Raw genomic sequence first — 21,852 nt, forward strand, 5'->3', positions numbered from 1 at the left:
AATTAAAAAAAATTTATTAATAATGTACCATTATTGAGAAATTGATGTTGTTCATGTTGATTATCATCCTCCCAATAGGCGCCACAATGTTCGATGAAACTCATCGCGAGATTTTAGAGAGGATATTAAAAAAAAATAAGAATCGGTGAATTTTTTTTTATCGACCGCTTATCATAGGAGGATTGACGACAATACCAACGTTTCGATCCTTAGTTACGCTCTAAGTGTGCTCTTATCGGATGGTTGAGATAAGGAAAGTGATAGAAACCCATTTCCTATGCGAAGTCAGCAAAGTCCACAAATAGGCCATCGAAAAAGTTATCGAAACGAGGTATTACAAAAAAATACGAACGTAGGTATTAAAAAAATTGGTCGTATTTAGAAAGGATAAATAAAACGCAACACACACACATATACTTATATAAAGGTATTTCTCAAGTGGCTCTTTCTGATAAGACTACGTTTATTTATCAAAAGTTAGTACTATAATGTAACATTGATGAAGCTTAGAACGATTTTTTTTTAATTTTCAATCAATCACATCAAAAAATCCCTAAGTTATAACTTATAACACTCTTATTACTTATAACAATGGGGACGTTACACATTTTTTTATTGGCTTATTCGATAGTTTAGTAAAATTGAAGACTTCTATAATTTTTTATTTTTCAAATCGGACTTTAGTTTGTCCAAAATTCCAAAATTTGAAAAAACTTTGGTGACGTCACCGTCGTTTCGCACGCGATTGGTTGAAATAAAAATCAATAAAAGATGAGATGCCTTATGCGCTAGAAGAAGAGATCCGAACGATGCACGTTTGTGTCTTCTTGATCTTACGCGAAAACGTCACCAAAGCTTTCATAGAGAGGATTTTGAATTTGAATATTAATTATTGTAAAAATTAAACAATTTTAGGATCTGAAAATATTCTAATCCTTCTATTTTTACATAGATTATCGATGAGATTGTTTTGTTATTATTGTTTTCATTCTTACCGGCTTTTAAATTCTAATCGACATAGTATTGTTAAGTTTCGATTAAGTAATTGTAGAGGGATAATAGCCTCCGCATTGTTGGTTCTTGTTGGACATCGTCGCGAACGACACCTACCGTTAAAAGAAAACCAGGGCCGGCAAGTCTCGAAATACGATCCGTTTTGTTTTCGCCGTTCGCCATGCGTATAAAAGAGCGCCTGTAAACCGATAACGCTATATCTCAAGCGACGCGGCGTCATAAAAATGTCCGCACGTAGCGGTTTATACGTTTGCAATTCTTGTACAAAAATTACGACCGGTCACAAAATACCCCAAAAAGAAAAATTACGACGTAAACTTTTAAGTTTACAGAAAATTTATACTAAAAACAACTCAAACGGAATTTTAAAGAATGTAAAAAGTAAGATATTGCTGTGTTACATGTTATGATAAAATATAGCGCTGAAATTAATTGCAACTGATTGATTTAATGAATAGTTTATGCGAATTAGTTGTTATTCGGAATTATGAGTATGCATATTAATGGTGGTTTATTTTCTTCTTGGCACGCGTATCAACAAGAAAGACGAGGTGCTTTAAATGCCGTTTCATAACGGCCTATGTTAACTGTAAGTATTTATTATTAAACTTATCCTTTCTTTTTCAATGATAAAAGGATCATTTTTATAGAATAAAATTAGTACTTCCTGTTTGCTTGGTAATCGATTCTATAAACAAATCACGATTATTGGCCACAATGAAGAATTTGTGTAATCAAGTTGACATAAATTTTGAATGCTGGTTAGGTTTTCAATAAATGTTTTATGTGATGTTATTCATATGCAACAACAACATGGAATTGTCTTTCTCAGCATATGCAGCAGAAATACAGGTATATTGTATATGTTATAAAGAAGGTTAAAGAGAACCAAAGTTAAAATCATTAATCAACATATCATCAAAATTATTTGATAAACTTTGGTGACTTATTCATGAGATAAAAATTAATACCAAGTTCACTGGGGACCATTCTCTGTATAATATGGGACTCTATAATTGAAAATCTGGTTATGACCATCTAAGAAATAAAGGATGCATTATCTTATATAGATGAGATTTTTTGATGCTTATGGCAGCAAATAACCAAAAAGATTTAGATGACAAACTAAAGACATTAGATCCCAAATCTACTAAATTCATAGACTTTACTTTTGTCGTTCCAAACAACATTTTTACTTAAGATCATATATTGATGCGATAATGTATACTTGAGCATTTCTGTCTGAAGTCAAAAGTGTTGCATTAGGTCAGAAAACTAACTATGTCAGGAAGTTTCAAACCCAATTTTTAAAGTAACAAAGTCAAGTAACAACTCCAGCTAGACATTTCAAGAAATGTTTTTCTTATAACATTAGTTAACTGAAAAAAATAAGAGGAAACGCATGGATTTTTTCACTTGTATCATTACATTTATGTACTTCTTTGAACTTTGAACTAAGTATGAAAGAAATAAGGCTCTTTTTGGTAGCTTTATGACAATAACGAACTATATTACACGTTTTTTGGAATAAAGATAACATTTTGGCTAGTTTGGATTTTGCTAGACATGCTGAATAGATTTCGGAATTAGATAATTTTAAGTAAGAAGAAATAGAGGAGGATACAAATAACATTTTGACTAGTTTGGATACTATTACACGTTTTCTGATGGATCAGTTGATTGCATTAAATCTGAACTTCAAAGTATAGCTTTCTAAACGTAATAATCTGTACATTAATCAATTAAAGACTTATTCAAACTATATACCACCATAAAAAAATACAAGTATTATGTATAAGACTGCTAAAAAAGCTTAATACTATTAATTGATGCGGCACTTAACTTTAATGATCACATAATAGATGTACTTAACCTATCGCATTTTTAAAACTTGTTTTTAACAGTCAAATTTTTTAATAGAAAACTTAAAATTATGCTCCGTGAATCGGTTTGAATTGCATTTTAATTATACCGGTGTGATATATTCTGCTTTCACCTCACATCAGGCATAAAGGAATAATTCCATCTCTTGCATGAAGTTAAGCTGTTTTTACATTTAACTTTTGTTCTTTCGTTACTTTTCCTTGTTCTATTGACAAGTCTGTATTCTTAACATTCCAATATTTTTGTACCTCTCCTCAATCTCTCGCCTCCTTTGTGTGGTAAAAACGCAGCGTATGGTATATTTAGGAAGTTTAGACAAAGTATTTCCAGCTCAAATTCCATTGAGTGATAATTGATTACATTAACTCAAAACTGGTCAACAAATTGTAACGCTACAGCTACAAGTGACTTAGGTTAATCTTATAGTGGAGAATGTATGATTGCGCTTAATTAAGGGCGAGGTTGCTAGCTGTATAGTATGATAAAAATTCAAAACTCGTCAACACATTGCAACTCCTCGGCCGGAAGTGGTCTCGACTAATATTATAAAGGAGAATTTATGTCATAATTAATATTTCGGCTAAATTTAGTTTAAACTATGCCTGATTATGCCAAGGTCGGTTGTGGCCAAGAGTCTACAATTAATATCATATCAACCCAAAATTGGTCAAAAGAATGCAGTAAAACGATGAGGAATTCATGGCATGTTTTCTTTCTAAACTCTCATTTGCATTCTGAGATTTCTTGTTCATAAACAAATTTGGACCATGGTTTCTTATACAAAGTCAATTTTTTCGATTTTTTGCAGGGTTCTTCTTCTCTTCTCCATTATGCCCCGTATTCATCTTCCTTGCGTTCTTTCTTAATAGAGTTGTCTCAGCTGTCTCGTATCCTGCATCCTGCACAAACGTCTCCACTAACTAATTTGTAGCTTTTCGATTAACTCGTTTAATGAATCGATATTTAATTCCTTTCATATATTGACGTTTCTGATCTGTAGTTTGTTTAGCAATCCCTTCTGTGCATCTCATACAATCATTACATCGTCTCTAAAAGCTACTTCTATAATTTCCGCAGGTTACATGTTCTTATATTTAACCTGGAATTTCTTTGATCCAATTTTGTATTTTTTTATTGTCTCATCAATTTTCATGTAATGTTTTTTTCTATTGTTGATTTAATTTTTTGCCAATGATTTGTTCTAACATCTTCATGGACATGCTTAGAAGTGTTATATATCTATAGTTGTATCTACAGTGCCGTTTATCAATTTTTTGATATTTTTTCTTCTTACCAAACTTTATTCAATTTATGCAATAATACCTCCTTCCTCAACTATCCCATACATTTAATCAATTGGTTTGTTCCTCAATCTCTCTCAGCTGCTTTTCCATTATTATTTGCTTTTCTGTTTCTATTTTGATCCTTACCTGTTGATCTACCTTGTATTTTTCTTGTTTGGTTCTCAATAAACATTCCTTCTTCATCGTTTTACGTAGATATCTCCATTTTTGTTCTTTATTGTTCTCAGAAACAGTTTTAATCTTTATCGTTGTTTTGAATTGCAATCACATTAAACCAAAAAGTAAAAATTGCCAAAATTGTCGTTGATCATTTCTAATTTCTGTTCTGTGCTCTGTTATTATTGATAAATTTGTAATGAATCAATAATGCCAATAGCTATACCTATCAAGTAAAATCTAACCCAATTAGCATATTATTTTGATGTGGTAAAATTTTTTAAAATGCATCATAGTTCCTGACTTAATGTAAATAAATATTACCATAACATTATTAATTTTATATCAACATATAATGACACAACGATTAAATTGAGCCAAAAATAAACATTTTCCCTTAAAAAATTAAGTATTTAAAATGGAAACAACTAAAACTTTGCAATAATAAATCATGCTTAACTGTATCAATAATCGGTTTGAATAAATTATTATATACGTCGATTCATTCATTCACTTCGAGAAAGGATATACTAAATTGTACAAAGTGTAGAAAGCAACTTGCAACTTTCATTAAAAATTAAGAGTATAACACGGCTACCTGACGATTTATACATGATTGTGAGACAAAGTATAATGCATACTTATAAATATTAAAATTCGATTATTAAATATGTATCTATTCAATCTTACACTGACATTACCAGTTTCTAGCTTGGATACTAAATTTGAAACGAGTCACTGCTTATCAATATATATTTAATATGCAATAATAAATACAATTTTTGTCCACAATTTCATTGCGCACATATTTTCTATTTATATACATTTCAACACCGATATTATTAATACACCGAATGGAATTTGAGAAAATGGCAACATAAATTTTTGCTCTATTAAATTTAGTTTGAAAGAAATTGTAAACAAAGAACGAAAGGTACCAATTGATCGAGTGATATTATCCACTTTTGGTGCAATTATCTGTAGACGTGCTGTAGGAATCGGCCTACAATAATCATATTAGTTAGGAGCGGTTTAGCAAAGTTAAAAACCGGTAAGTGGCCGGTAATGAAAGGCTGTTAGACCGACAGATGACTATAATTTTGGTATCTCGCGTCTCAAACTTCCCTCACTTCTATATCATTTTCCTTAATCAACGACCGTCAGGTTATGATCACCTTGTATTTGATCTCTTTTAGAAACAAGCATGCAAATTTTAAATTTCAATCTAATATTCGCACGTAATAAAATTTAAGTCGTCGTTTAAAAAAAAAGGATGAAAATAGTTATTTACGTAACCGGTTATGAAAAGACTAATTTTTGCAAATTACGTGAGTTAAAATTAGCCGTTTCAAAATAACTTGACTTATTTTGTTAGTGACAGATGTCAATTTGTAGTTAAGTAATGGAATTCATTACATCACTAGTGATGTAATGAAATCATTACATCACTAGTCATAAAAAAAGTCATGTAAAATTTATTTTTTATGATGGAATTAAGTAAAAAAGATTTTTTTTGATTTAATTTTTGTTTTTTTGGGGTGGTTTTATAATAAAGACCATCTGCGGAAGTCCGTTACGCAGTAATCTGCTTCCCATATCGTGTTGATGCGATCGGTAGATAACACGACGACGCGGTGTCGGCCATTGTGGACGCCCTGACGAACATGGCCGCGGCGCCAGGTGATCGTAGAGGCCCCCACGGGCGCCGCCCCACTCAACCCTTGAGCCTCCGGGTTTTACAAAAATAGGGGCAACACCACCGGTCTTCATGATTCTTATCGGCGACGCGACCCGAAAAACGATTTTTGCAGCACCTAACTAACTGAACGAGCAGATGATCCCATAATGGAGTTTTTGATTCTCCCTTTTAACTTTATATCCGAATCAAATAAAAAAAAATAAAAAATGATGTCTAAAAAAACAAAAATTTAAAGTTTTGCTTAACAAGGAGATAACCAGAAATTATTTAAATCACCCCGAACCGATGATAATACACATTAATAAATTAAAATAATCCGTTAACAACGTCGTTTAGAAGTTGAAGCCTTCGTTTCTGTTCTGGCCAAAGGCAATTTCTCCTATTATTATACTCTATTATGTAAATTTCGTATATCGACCGACTCAATTTTTAAATTATATTCTAAAATACGATATTCCCTTGAAGAAATAATACGTTTAAACGTTTTTCATATTACTTAGTACGGAAAGCGTTTTCCATATTATAAAGTTTTACTGTTATAAGTTGCTTCTTACATTCTGTAAGCACACTAACGACGGTTTTATACGTTATACGTACGTATTGCGAATGTGGACGCGATTCCATAAATACTTTAAGATATAATGAGGAGAAGTATATAAAGCGTAGCGTCGGACTCAGAAGAAGAAATTTATACGAGCTTGTATAGAGCTCATATACAACAAATAACAACGTTGCGTCTTTCTTCTCGACTTTGAGCGAAATACAAGCACCGATCAAGTTACATCTTGAAATCGTTGGTCAACTATATCAAACTCTACTCCGAGAACAGAGTAATAATGTAATTTTATTTATATCTAAATAAAGTTTTATTATTTCAAAGAATTTTTGAATTTTCGAAAGAAATGTTGGAGTAAATTGAAATGGATTTTAATGGAGTATTAAGAAATGTTTTTGGGTGTATTTACTGTTTTAATTAAAACAAGTTGTTTTTGTCGTGATCGAGTAAACCTAGACGTAAATCATGGTGCGTCGGTTTAATGGTTATATTATGCTGTATCGATCGAGCGTCGCGACGCTATACTCGACACTGTCTACAACCTAAACTAAATTCATTGAACTCGGTGTGTTCAAAAAAATAAATAAATATAGCATACAATTTAACCATAACATTTTCATGCTAAAGATTTTTCTTGTTTTAATGATAATCTTATTATATTAATTCTGCCACAATCTTCACCTTCTGCAAAAATGAGATTTTGCTATTTTGTCATCATGCAATAGTATGACAAGCCGCATAAAACCTGATTATAATACTGCAGCGTTAAAATCTGCAAGTTAGAACTTGACATAAAATGGAAGGCGCGCTTGCAACATGTGACAAAAAGAAATGTGGGACTTTCCTAGAAGGATGTCATAACAAAATATTTAAGGAATCCTAGGACTTGCAGAAAAGTTACCTCTTTGGATGTATTTAGTTATCACCTAAAAAACGTTCCTATCATAAAAAACAAACTAAACAAGAATCGAGCAGACACTTTAACGATAAATATTTCGTGACTGTTGATGGGAAACACATAAGGCTTTGCAAAATCGCATTTATGAGTGTTCATGGTCTTCAATCCTCTTCGCAGGATTAATAGACTCGTCAGCAAAAAAAAATCAGGGAGCTCAAACTGCAGGTAAGGACAAGAGAGGGATGATACCAAAGTATCAAAGTCATTATATCATTATGTCAGTAGGACTGCCAAGAGCAAATATTTTAAAAGAAAATATTTTGTACGGAATGTAATATTGGATTTACATTACCTATATCTGATCCTTGCGACAATTTTTTGTCAAAAGCTTGTGAAAATAATGAGAAGGAATTATAGGAACTAAAAACACAGTGAAACTTGCACAAAAGTAGAGCATCTGCAATACAAAGCTTATTAAAAAGCGAAGTAGAATCCAAGACAAAAGCAGATAAAAAAGTGTGTTATTTCATTCGACCTGCAACAGGCGATGCCTATCCCGAAACTAACCACAGAACCAGATTTTTACTGCCGAAAGATTTGGCTTTATAATCTGGGTGTTCATGACTGCACTAACGAACAGGGTTTTATGTATTTGTGGAAAGAAAAAAAGGCTAAAAGAGGAGCGGATGAGGTAGGGTCAAAACAAAAGTTGGGTCATTATGTCTCTTTAGCTACAGTTAATTAGAGAGAAGCGATTTAAGAGTATTGCCATCTGATCATGACTTTGCCTTAATAGAGAAAAGGCATAGAAAATACGCACCATAGGTCTATCTTTCATGAAACTAGAACCTTTGCTATCTAACATATCAAAAAATGCACGCACCGACAAAGGTGAAAAATTAAACTTTTTGGAGTCTATTGTTTTCATTTTAAAGTAGATCATTCTTTATAAAACACTCAGTTAATGGAACTTATGATGAAGTTACCATTAAAAAAAGAGGGAGGCCAGTAACAATCTTTTTTTAATGTAATAATAATATAATTTTCTGCAAAAATGAGATTTTGCTATTTTCTCATCATGCAATAGTATGACAAGCCGAATAAAACCAAGTTACAAAGTTATTCATACAGATGGTTCCACTTGTCTAAAAATTTCGTACTTACATTAACACTGCAGCGTTAAAATCTGCAGGTTAGAACTTGACAAGCTAATAAAATAGACTTGCAACATGTGATAAAAAGAAATGTGGGACTTTCCTATAAGGATGTCATAACACAATATTTAAGAAATCCTCCGATTTAGGATCCTATGACTTTCAGAAAAGTTACCTTCATGACTGCACTAACGAACAGGGTTTTATGTATTTATGATCAGAAGAAAAGGCAAAAAGACGAGCGTATGAGGTAGGGTCCATTTTGATAAAATTTTGAATAATATTAAATCTGGTGTACCCAGGTCAAAACAAATGTTGGGTCATCATGTCTCTTTAGCTACTGTTAATTAGAGAGAAGCGATTTAAGAGTATCTCACTTGCCATCTGATCATGATTTCGCCTTAATAGAGAAAAAAGTTATAGAAGAAAATAATAAAAAACATCCATTTGTCTACTCTTTTCATTTTAAAGTAGATGCTCCAAAATCATTCTTTATAAAACACTCAGTTAATGGAACTTATGATGAAGTTACTATTAAAAAAAGAGGAGGATCTTTTTTTAATGTAATAATGTGACAAGCCACATTTTTTCAATAATAAAAATCATTAAATCTACTGGTGTTCAAATGTTCCCTAGACTAGAGTAAAGTATAGTTTTAATATGAAGTCATTTTCAGGGTAAAATTTTGCAGCATAGAAATTTTAATCTTTTGAAGTTAATTTTCTTAAAATTTTAGTTTGGTGGCTTATCGTTCTAGCAGTAAGCTCTTCAATTCAAGACGATTATGATGATAATATAGCAAGTGTCCACTGTAGCCAAAAGTACGTTTTATGAAAAATTTTTAATTTAACCCTAAGTCTCTTCTAGGACTAGTGTTAGTTCTAGTTTTAGTTCAATAAACAATATACAACAATCTAATGCTGAATCACAACTACAACTAGAACTAACACTAGCATTAGAACTAACACTAGACCTAGAACTAGAAACATTCGGGATTAGCCGTACGTCCCTTAAGACGGCTAAGTCCGAATGTTTCTCGTTTTAGGTCTAGTGCTAGTTCTAGTTTTAGCACAATAAAAATATACAACAATCTAGCGTTATCTAGTGCTACTTAGTGTTACCTAACACTGTCATTAGAACTAACACTAGACCGAGAACTAGAAATATTCGGATTTAGCCGCACGTCTCTCAAGACGGCTAAACCCGAATAATTCTAGTTCTAGGTCTTGTGTTAGTTCTAGTGATAGTGTAAAACTAGAACTAACACTAGACCTAGAACTAGAAAGTTTCGGGTTTAGCCATGCGTCTGAAGACGCGAATGTTAGTTGTTATTCAGCGCTAGGTTGTTGTATATTTCTATTGAACTAACACTAAACAAAATAAATCCGACTAAATCCGAAACATTCTAGTTCTAAGTCTAGTGTTAGTTCTGGTTTTAGTTCAATAAAAATATACAACAATCCAACGCTGAATACCAGCGTTACAGACAACTTGGGGAATACCCCGAGTTTATCTATGAACATGGAATAAGCAACTTAGGGAATAACCCGACTTGCATTCTATCTATTAGCCCTAACTAATTTATATTTAAATATAGTGATGTATTAAATAGATAACATTAATAGTATGATATAAAAATATTTCGTTTTACAGTATTTTGAAAATTTTATCACATAAAACAATTAGATTTGATACAAATTTTAATACAAAATTTTGCAAAAGAGATACCCGTCTCTTCTCTAATTACAGTCTCGTCGGCGTTAAGTTACAAAATGACACCGACTCGACGCCAGAGTGCACAGGCCGATATACGGCGTCGGTACCACAACAACGATATTAAATACCCAGAGACGTGGCGATACGACCACGATTGCCGCTTTTTGCTCTCATTTTTTTTTTTACTCTTAACTAAACCCTTTTTACTTTTTATCTTGCATCGGTCGCCCTGTGTAGGATCGGTTTTAAAAATTAAACTCCAGCTACCATATGGTACATGGATCGGATCGTTTAACCCTCTTCTTCGTCGTGATTTAAAACGCATCGTCGTGTTAAACAAGAACAACAAACGACTTTGTTTTAAGTAAGTGTATGCAAGTGGATATAAATTTAATTGCTGAAAAAAATTAGAATGTAAAAGAAAGAAGGAGTTAATTACTAGGTACTTAAAAAAAACTTTTAAATTAAGGATTTAGTTAATTGCAGTTTAACGACTTGAATTTTTGCACATTTTCTTACAAATTACTATTTAAAACGAGATTTTCAAGTTTTACATTTTCTTTTCGAATTTTTTTCGACAACAAAACATACAAGGGAATATGTATGAAATGAAAGTAAACATTATAAACGTGTGTCTACTTGGTTAATCTTCTAGTAAACACATGCATTTTGTGGGTTCGTTACTCGCTTCTGGTTTTATTTGAAAAACGATTGTTGATGTTGAATCAGTTTAAATAGAAAAAAAAATGATGGACACTTTTTATCTTATCAACTAATTTTTTTTTTGTTGGGGGGGTTTCGTGTACTGATTTTTCGATCTTTCTACCTCGTACTCCTCACTCCTCGTACGTTATTATTATCAAATATTTATCGCGTCAATATTTGACACATTGTTGAGATTTGGCCTGGTGTTTGTTTAGCTGCCAGCCTGAGAATACCATCTTTTACTTTCTCTCTCACTCCTAATCGTGTTTACGAACAAAAATTAACAAGTCATTCTTGTTACATTTTTTTTTTGTAAGTATATTTTTTTTCTTTTAATAACGACGATTGATAACGTTTAAAGATAAACAAATCTTTTGAAACAGAGTACTTAAAATGATACAAAAATCCAATTCCGATCCACTTTATGTTATGGAAAGTTTTTAAAATTAACAAATAAATTTTAAAATCAAAATTTCTCCTACAATGTTATGTGTCATAAATTGAGATTATTGAAATTTATATCATTTTATTGTATAAGTAAGGAGATGATTTGTTGATAAAATTTTATCAATTAGCCTTAGATATAGCTAGACATCGCTTCAACGAGTTTGTATGACACTGACTAACACCATAAAACAATACACCAACATAAACGCAAAGTCACAAGCGTATCAAATTTTTAAACAAGTTAATTCTCATATGTTATAGATTATAAATTACTAGATATTGCTGACAAATGACTAATGGAAGTTTAGATTCCTTATAAAAGACTTGATACTACTCATAGAAGAATAAATATTGCTTGCAGAAAAATAAATACTGCTTGCAGAGGAATACATACTTTTATCTGAAGAGAAATTGAGAATGAAAAATAGATACTGGTTATATTTCTTGCAGGAGGCGAAATTTTGTTGACAGACGGTTGGATATTACCAAAGTGAGACTAGATTCTTGTTATATAAGACGAGATATTGTTCTAGACTGCTGGCAAAAAGAAACAGATAATACTTGCCAAAGGTTAAATACTGCAGAAGATTAGATACTGTTAACAGAAGACTAAATATTACTACTGGGGACACAATTAATAGAAGATTATGATCTTCATAAAATACCAGAAACAGCTAATAGAAGACTAGATACTACTTGCAGAAGGATAAATATTGGTTGCAAAAGAATAAATATTGCTTACAGACAGATAAATGTTGCTTGAAGAAAAATACATACTGCTAATGAAAGAATACATGTTGCTAATAGAAAAAGAAAAATAGATACTCGTTACAGAAGACTACTTACTGCTTACAAAACATAAACGGCTAGATATTACCAAAATAAGACTAAATCCTTCTTATAGAAGACCAGAAATTGCGTATAAAAAGTTAGATAGAGCTAATAGAACACTAGACAGCTGGTAAATGTTTGCCAAAGGCTAATCACTGCTGACAGAGGTCAGGATATTGCTAATGAAAGAATAGATAATGCTAACGGCATACTGACAATAGAAGACTGACTGATAAAAGAAAAGATACTTCAGACAGAACGTTAGATACTGCTTGTACAATATGGAATATGAAAAATACGTTCTATTCACCTCGATATAATACTGTTTCATGTAAATATTTTGCTGATCTGGAGGTGTTTTATTTTATTGTTATTCGCTACTTGTGCCAACGCAGAAGTAGACCACAAATTTAAATTGCATTTCGTTGGTACAACTAAGAATCCAAAACTATTAAAAACAAAGAACTACGATATATCTACAGATAGACTTAACATGCCTAGATGTCGTCACTGCCTTTTAAGGAGTATGCCATAAAAATCCTTAGAAATGCTTTTTCAGTTCTTATTACTAACCCATCCCAATTTGATAATGACGATGGAGTAACAACAATTATGGTTTTACCTTTTAACTGCACCATCATTTTCTAAACCAGGGATAAAACGTATTCTTTCAAGCAAAGTTTATCAATAAAAAGCAGAAAAACATGGAAAGCAATGAACTGGTAACTGGAATCTAATGCCATTAATCTAATAGGGCAAATTCTAATTTTCTACTTCAAATTAGCTGCTAAAAACTTTAATTCTATAAAACATTAGTATAAACATGTTATGAAATTTGGTTACGATTTTTAAATTAGCCAACAATCAAAACAACTCATTTTCTTTATAATAAAAACACTTTGTTTTGCAGTTGTTACTTTGTTTCATCATTATTTGTTGTTATTATAATTATAGTTCCATAATTATTATATTTAGATATTCCATATGAATATTGTATAACCAAAATATAACCTTTTGATCTGACTATTAAGTCTTTACTGTGCATTGATTAATATAAAATTTTTTATTGTGTTTCTAAAATCTTTTCCATAACTTTTAAGACGGTATTTATTTTGTTCAGATAAGTTAAGAATCAGGTAAAAAAGGTTGAGCTGTCAGGCGACCAATTTACTCATTCCAAAGTCATGTAAACACGTCAGTCGACTTTGGCAAACTCTTTTACTGGTTTTGGCATCTACTTTAAGGACCATACTTTTTAATTCCAACTCAAAGAGTTACCGAATATTTCAGTTCTTTTTACTTTATTGCGGGATTTAGATGGTGAATTTTATGCAAGTTTGCGAAGGACGTCAATTTTCTTCATAGTATTCCAAAAAATATCTAAATATGCAAAATTTTGTAATCAACGAATCAACACCATACCAAAAAAATCTGCTCGAAACCAACATATTCCTCCATCGTATTTTATATATTTTTATGAATTTGGGGTTAAGATCTAAATTGTAATTCGAGTTACAAGACTAACAATCTGAGAACCGGTTTGGCTGTTATTCAGGTAATCAAGATCAGTTGATTTTTATGTGCAACAATAAATTTGTCAAAATAAACCAAAATATCATAAATCCAAAATTTTGCTAGAAACGAAGGTGATAAAGATATCTCAAAACGTCGAAGATAGTGAAATCTTTTATATAGAGAATGACCGGAAAAGAAGTTGTTATTTTATGTGCGATGTATTCTCCGTCGCATATAAAACGCGGAAAATTTGTAAACTCAGTTGGTTTGTAAACTCAAATCAGCCACTCTTTTTTTATTCCTTATAGATTGCTTTCCCAAACAGAAAAGAAAGTTAAATAACGTACCAGCATAATCGCTTCAGCATCACACATACATCAATGTGATTAAGGAACAGGAACCTCTACAGTGATAAAGATTCTAAACGAGCATACTTTTTAAAAGGTTAAACACTACCTTTTATTGAGAGTTTGGGAATAGTAAACATTTTCTGCCTTGGCAAAAGATATATAAGAGATTCTCAAAATTATATTATATAATTGAAAAAATTAATGATATAATTTTAAGATGAGCATTTTGTGCATGACCAAATCCCAAAGTTTCATATGCCATTAAAACTTGATATAGAAAGTATGAACAATGAAAAACTTTCATGGCTTAAATTGAAACTTTAACCCAACCCATTCAAATTCCAGTTCTTAATTCTTGACAGCTTTTTGGAACACAATTTGTTTTGTTGTTTTTTTTAATTCCTTTATCTCAACACACTTAAATACGCGAAAAATATTACTTTTACTTCTAAAATATCTAAGCGCAAAAGATTTCATAAAATATTTTATGATCATCGTATTTTTCATAAGATAATTCAAATAGTGATTAAATCGTTCTCTTTATAAGTATCATAAATTTAATTATAAAACTGTCACCAAAGTTTTAATATTTTTATATAAACTTATTTGCAAATCCATACAAACTCCGTTTCATTATTGCCATATCAATGGCAACAATTGTCAATAAAGGCTAAATACCGGTGAATTTCTGAATCTTGTAATTCCATCGGTGAATTAATTTAAAATTTGCATAGTTGGAGTATTAACATAGTTATTTTAGAATAAGTAAATATGATGCTGGGTTGGCCTAGGTTACTTCAGAAGCAGCTCTTAAAGTTCCAAGAGTTATGTAGTTAACATTTTATTTGCCGAAGATGCGATCATTTCAAGACATCATCATCTTTTTGTGAACATTTGGTTTTGTGTTTACCAAAGCGTTTAACTAGTATAAATTATCTCAACAGTTTAGACAATACTTTAGCCTCAATATAATGAACCAGGAGATGTAGTGCAATGTAATCCAGATTCTTTGATTAACTCCTCGACTTTTGCATCGTTATTATATTAAATGGTTATTAAGACGTGTTCATGCAGTTGTGATTTTTGTTTCTGCGACGGTATAAGATTTGCGAATGGCTCTTCATTAAAAATTTCATAAATGATGGTGTAATATTATACTTCAGCTATCAACTACCAGTTAAGATTAAAGAGATTCCAACAAATTCCACAGAATAATTCGCTACTTGGTTCCTTGTTCAAATCATTGCTTATAAACTAAATATTATTCCATACATTTTTGTATAAAGATTTAGGAATGTGCACAATTATTGCTATATTAATCACATTAATCTTTCCGAGTTAAGTAAAGCATTTCAGCAAATTATGTTTATATGATGCATATCTTCTTTAATAAGAAAAAGTACTATGTTTTTAAATGAGTAGTTATCATGAATTTGATAAGCACCTACTCAAAATTTAGACAACTTTTTGTCTCATTTCGTGCATCTTATGAATAAATGAACTTCAAATTTTCAAAGCTTATGAAACACTTCTAGCACAAAGAATTATCAAGACCAATAATGTCTCAGTGATTTTTCAACATTATATGTAATAAAAATATGTAGTTGTGGAGTTCTTTCCTTAAATTTTTAGCATCCAAAAATCAAAGATCTTGTTTGTGCTAATCTAATATTTATGACATTCGAGGTTCGCATCAATCAACCACTAGTTTTTGGTAATTTAATTGGTCCAATTATTATCAATTATGTAGTTATGTAATCAAAAAAGTTTAATTCCAAAATTCGGACTTAGTTAAGAATTAAGAAAAAGTTTGATAACATACTTGTGTTGAATAAATTGCAGAATTTTAAATCTGTCTGAAATCGTTTGGGATGTTGTCTACACAGAAATATATTAAAGTATAAATGAGCCATATATCATAGATTGAACATGCAGACTATGTTTGCAATAAATTTAAATAATGCGGGCTTCTCAGTAACAGAGCAAAATTAACCGGTGAAGATTTATTTGCGTTGATTTTTAAATTTTCTATTAAATCTATAAAATAAATCATGTAAATTTTTAATAAAATATTAAAAATTAATTAAAGTAGTCGTTGAAAATAGTCCAGATTTTATCAAATCATCAAGTAAAGGTCAGGTTTAATCAATTTCGTTTTGAAAATAATAAAGTAAATCTATGTATTAGTCGATATCTGGACGATCGTTCAATGAAATGAATTGTGATTAAGTTTGTTGTAACTTGATTTTTAAGTATAATAATTCTTTTATCTCAAACACACTTAAATAGAGTCTAAAGAAGATTTAATTTAAGTTTTATTTGATAACTTTTTATTCGTTTAGTCATCTCTAATAATAATTTCAGTTCACGTCAGGATGCAAATTATTTTCGGTAAGAAGAAAAAAAGAATTTCTTTTACGACTGATATAAAAAAACCCATACGTTTTTACGAGTCAACCAAAAATAATAAAAGTTTAAAGAAACCGAATTTCCAAGAAAGGCGATTAAAATTTTATTTACTTACCATGACTAGCAACACTTCCATAAGGTGAATGCATACTTTGGTGATAATACCGAGCTGCTCTTTGGCTTCCGGATGGATCCAAAAAGAAACCCATGTGTTCGGCGACGCTACCGGCGACGTCGGCGCCGCCGTCGAGGCCCCCTTGACCAGGACTGGCGCTAGTGCCGGTCCTTGGGGACTCGTACCATCGCCCTACAGAGGCGGAATCGTTCGGCATCTCCATAATCATAGGGGCCAGTTAATGGTTTTAACACATCACACGCGAAAAAATAAAGAAACGTACGTTTCAAAAAATTAAAATTAATAAAAAAAATTTTTTAATATTATCAAATTTATTATCCCGACTTTTATTCGTTAACCGCGAGTCTATAATAAGTCTGTTGTTGTCCGTCGGCAAACGCTTTTTAACTGAAACAGAAAAGAAAATCGTATCAGATAAATTAAATAATTTAAATAGATTTGTTTTGCTTATCAAATAACGAATAACGTCATCACAAAAATTAATTAAAAAAGTGGTTTGGATTTTGATAAGACCTGTCTAATTTGAATCAACCAATATTACTGCTGTGGTTAACAAAACAAATAATATATACCAATCTCAAAGATATAATTTGATTTCGGAGATAGCACTGCTAAATCAAGCGAGTAACTCTTTCTCTTTATTTACTTAGGTAAAAAATAAATCAAAATATATATATTTATTTTAAAAAAACTTGTAAAACTCAGTTTATAACACGATGTTTTAATCAGATACGTCAACGTTGACTAATGACCACGTAAGCGCCTAATGACTAATAAAGCGAAATTTCCATAAGCAAGTAGTAGATTAGAAGTTAACGATCGGATAATACAGTTTTAGCCCGAAGCTAAGAACTTTCTAACTGTTATTTTAACCCGTGGAGTTTTGTCCATGTTCTTTCCTCAATAAATGTCGAATTTTAAATGACTTTAAATAATTAATATTTGTTAGACTTTTACTTTTTCTTTGTTTTTAATACTTCTTTTATATTTATTTGTACAAAAAGACGTCTTCTTGATCTTAATCGATTTGCTTCATTGAGATAAATAAACATAACAATTAAATTAATCTTATATTTCTTAAATCAAAAACAAATATGATGAATTAATAAATATTTTATATCTATAAACTGTTTTGTGATCTTTTCCGACTAAACAACACTTGAAACATATATTTGGAAATGGAAAGAGTTAAATCTTATCGTTGGATGATTTACTGCAACAATTTTATTGCCTTTTAAATTAGTGAATTATATCACAAAGAATGTTCATAAATACTGAATTATATCTCAATTTATTGAAAGTTGTAAAACTAAAAACTTACTAATTTTTGTATACAATATTTTATATTAGTCTAAAAAAGTTAAACTCAATTATTTGAGTGTTTAGTAACAACGTTTTATTATAAAAATTAAGTTTGACTAGTTTCGGTGAATGCATCATCATCAGGAGTATGTTAATTTAAAAAGTATAAATAAGATTACTGTTTTTGAATCAGTTTTACATCTTCCAATAAGCTCCTAAAGATGGTTTATCACCAAAATTTGCCGAACCTAACTTTAAAATAAAACAATACTTCAAAAAACTTTTTTTTAATCTATTACAAAAATTTATTTCACATTTTTGTTCAGCTAAATCAATTTGCAAATGAATCAAAATACGAATCAGGTTAATAAGATAACATTAATAACTCGTTATTATGTATTAGTAATGATTATGATAAAATCGTTACTTCATGGTATCTTCTTTACAAGTCGGTTATATTTTCTTTTATTACCTTGCGAGGTTCTATTATTGTGTTTAATGTTATTTTACTAACTTGGATTGTAATTTGACTTATAAATTGAGGTACTCCTGATGATGGTTTTGCTATAATCGGTGTAATAAGAAGTACGTTATTATTTGTTTTTTTTTTAAAAAAAAAGGATAATCATAGGTTACTCGTTTATAGAAGAAATAGTAAGATAAAAATTATATATATATATATATATATATACGTTTTTTCATCTTCTTCTTCTAAACCATTTTTGAGATGGTCTTCTTTCTAATTTCTTTGGCCAATCTTTCCTTCGACATCCTGTACTCCGTATTGATCTCTTACTGTAGTAGTCTCCACATGATCACATAGACTGATTGTTCTGAATGCCTTCATTTCGGCTAATCCTATTATTTGTTTTTGCCCTATTTGCCCGAATAAGGTCTTACACAGATTTTATATTTTCGGACTTGACATATACTGGTTTCTCCATAAGTCTTTTATATATCCAGATCTTTGTTTGCCTGTTTTTTTGCTTCATTTATGAGATTTCTATCACTAGAAGTTTCTACTCCTTCATAGTTTGATGAATTATTTTATTGTTTACCACAAGCTTGCATCTAATTCGTTCCTTAGAAATGTGTTTTTTCGATCGATATCAAAATATTGAAATGTTTGAGAGATAATAGTAAAGCTGTATAAAAACCGTTCAAAATCGTCTTTGCTTTCTGATAATAAAATAGTTGTGTATGATACAATGAAGGTCTTTAAACATGCATATCTAAACCATTCAAGTCTTGAGTGGTAATAAAAAAATTCAAAAAGTGGAAATGAAATATTCTGTATTGAGCAGATTATCAGAGAGAGAATTCCCGCACGCATTTGTTGTAGATTTTAAGGTATTAGAAAATTAGTAACCCATTAAATAACAAAATTTGCTCGTTTTATTAGTAAGGAATACAATAAGATAATTCGCCAACTTTTTGCAAAATTATGTACTAAAGTACTAAAAATTTAAAAATTCATTTTTATACAAGTAAGGACAAATTGTTGGTATCACTTAGACTATATCTAAGGAGTGCCTACTTGTACCAATTTGTATCTATCTAGCATAATTGATGACTAAGAATTGCAGATTCAAAGACCAAAGGGATAATTATTAAAAAATCTTTTAAATCAAAATATCTCAAAAATTAAAAGTACGAATCAAAATATATTCTAAAAACTATACCATTCCATTTAAAATAACATCCTAAAAATATTTTAGTCCTATGTTAGAATGACTCTATAATAGGCTGCGATGCAATTCATTTTTTTTACTTTTTAAAATGCTTGAAAGGGTTAAAATATATTTGAGAAGGCAAATCAATATGCTCTTATTGTGAAGTCAATAAGATTTTATAGTGTCAAAAATAAAATATTTACCAGCATATTCTTCCTCGAAATACATTATTATCAAACAAACAAGAATTGGAACAAACAAGATAGAATTACAGAAATATCTGTCAATATAGATAACTTTGGGGTGACTTAGACAAGTAGGTGCACAAATGGGGAAGCGATAACGAATTCGGATAAAGACAAACATGAATAAATACGCTTATACCAGGGGTTTATAACCAAAAATTTTCTCCCCACTCCCTGTCTTATAAGTCTAATAAGCACGTTTTTCAATTAACTTGATTTTAGAATGATCCAGTTGATACCCACTAAGAAATTAAGCAAAGCTCAAACTTGTGTCGACCTGTACTCAAAAACCTCAGTCGACCTCCTTATTGAATTAGTATCATTATGTTAAAATGTTTGTTAAATGATTTTAAGCAGCAACTCCAATAGGCGAAAATATTACTTTTATTTCTAAAATATCTAAATTTTTGTGTAAGTTGTAAGATAATGTGTAACCGTAAATTTTATCTTTTAGTCCAGTTTCATACCTAATCTGTTTCATTATTGCCATATCAATGGCAACATTTGTCAATAAAGGCTAAATACCGAAGAATTTCTGAATCGTGTAATTCCATCGGTGAATTAACTTAAAATTTGCATAGTTTGAGTATTAACATACTTATTTTGGAGTAAGTAAATATGATGCTGAGTTGGCCTAGGTTACTTCAGAAGCAGCTCTTAAAGTTCCAAGAGTTATGTAGTTAACATTTTATTTGCCGAAGATGCGATCATTTCAAGACATCATCATCTTTTTGTGAACATTTGGTTTTGTGTTTATCAAAGCGTTTAGCTAGTATAACTTATCTCAACAGTTTAGACAATACTTTAGCCTCAATATAATGAACCAGGAGATGTAGTGCAATGGTAATCCAGATTCTCTGATTAACTCCTTGACTTTTGCATCGTTTTAATATTGAATGGTTATTAAGACGTGTTAAAGCAGTTGTGATTTTTATTTTTGCGACGCAATAAGATTTGCGAATCGCTTCTTTGAAAATTACATAAATGATGGTGTAATATTATACTTCAGCTATCAACTACCAGTTAAGATTAAAGAGATTCCAACAAATTCCACAGAATAATTCGCTACTTGGCTCCTTGTTCAAATCATTGCTTATAAAGTAAATGTTGTTCCATACATTTTTGTATCAACATTTAGGAATGTGCACAATTATTGCTATATTAATCACATTAATCTTTCTAAGTTAAGTAAAGCATTTCAGCAAATTATGTTTATAGGATGCATATCTTCGCTAATAAGAAAAAGTACTGTTTTTAAATCAGTAGTTATCATTAATTCGTTTTTGGGTAAATTTGATAAGCACCTACTCAAAATTTAGACAACTTTTTGTCTCATTTCGTGCATCGTATGTATAAATGAACTTCAAATTTTCAAAGTTTATGAAACACTTCTAGCACAAAGAATTATCAAGACCAATCATGTTTCAGCGATTTTTCAACATATATAATAGAAATATGTAGTTGTGGAGTTCTTTCCTTAAATTTTTAGCATCCAAAAATCAAAGATCTTGTTTATGCTAATCTAAAATTTATGACATTCGAGGTTCGCATCAAACAACCACTAGTTTTTGGTAATTTAATTGGTCCTATTATTATCAATTATGTAGTTATGTAATCAAAAAAGTTTAATTCCAAAATTCGGACTTAGTTAAGAATTAAGAAAAAGTTTGATAACATTTAAATCTGTCTGAAATCGTTTGGATGTTGTCTACACAGAAATATATTAAAGTATAAATGAGCCATATATCATAGATTGAACATGCAGACTATGTTTGCAATAAATTTAAATAATGCGGGCTTCTCGGTAACAGAGTAAAATTAACCGATGAAGATTTATTAGATTTTTCAATTAATTCAA

At 30.5% G+C, this 21,852-nt stretch overlaps 1 protein-coding gene across 2 annotated transcripts in view; it reads right to left on the bottom strand.

The window, feature by feature from the left end:
* The window catches only part of LOC111415189 (GATA-binding factor C-like), a 75,192-nt gene that overhangs the window by 52,200 nt on the left and 1,140 nt on the right, over nucleotides 1–21,852 (bottom strand). Inside the window, exon 2 of one of the 2 annotated variants that reach the window (XM_023046743.2) lies at nucleotides 16,754–17,161. In XM_023046743.2, the coding sequence (XP_022902511.1) occupies nucleotides 16,754–16,982 (229 nt within the window). In that variant the 5' untranslated portion in view covers nucleotides 16,983–17,161. Of the gene's footprint in view, nucleotides 1–28; nucleotides 133–16,753; nucleotides 17,162–21,852 lie in introns of those variants that run through there. The other variant, XM_023046744.2, reaches the window with a different exon arrangement.

The sequence above is a fragment of the Onthophagus taurus genome, chromosome 2, assembly GCF_036711975.1.
Source record: "Onthophagus taurus isolate NC chromosome 2, IU_Otau_3.0, whole genome shotgun sequence".
NCBI classification, from domain to species: domain Eukaryota; kingdom Metazoa; phylum Arthropoda; class Insecta; order Coleoptera; family Scarabaeidae; genus Onthophagus; species Onthophagus taurus.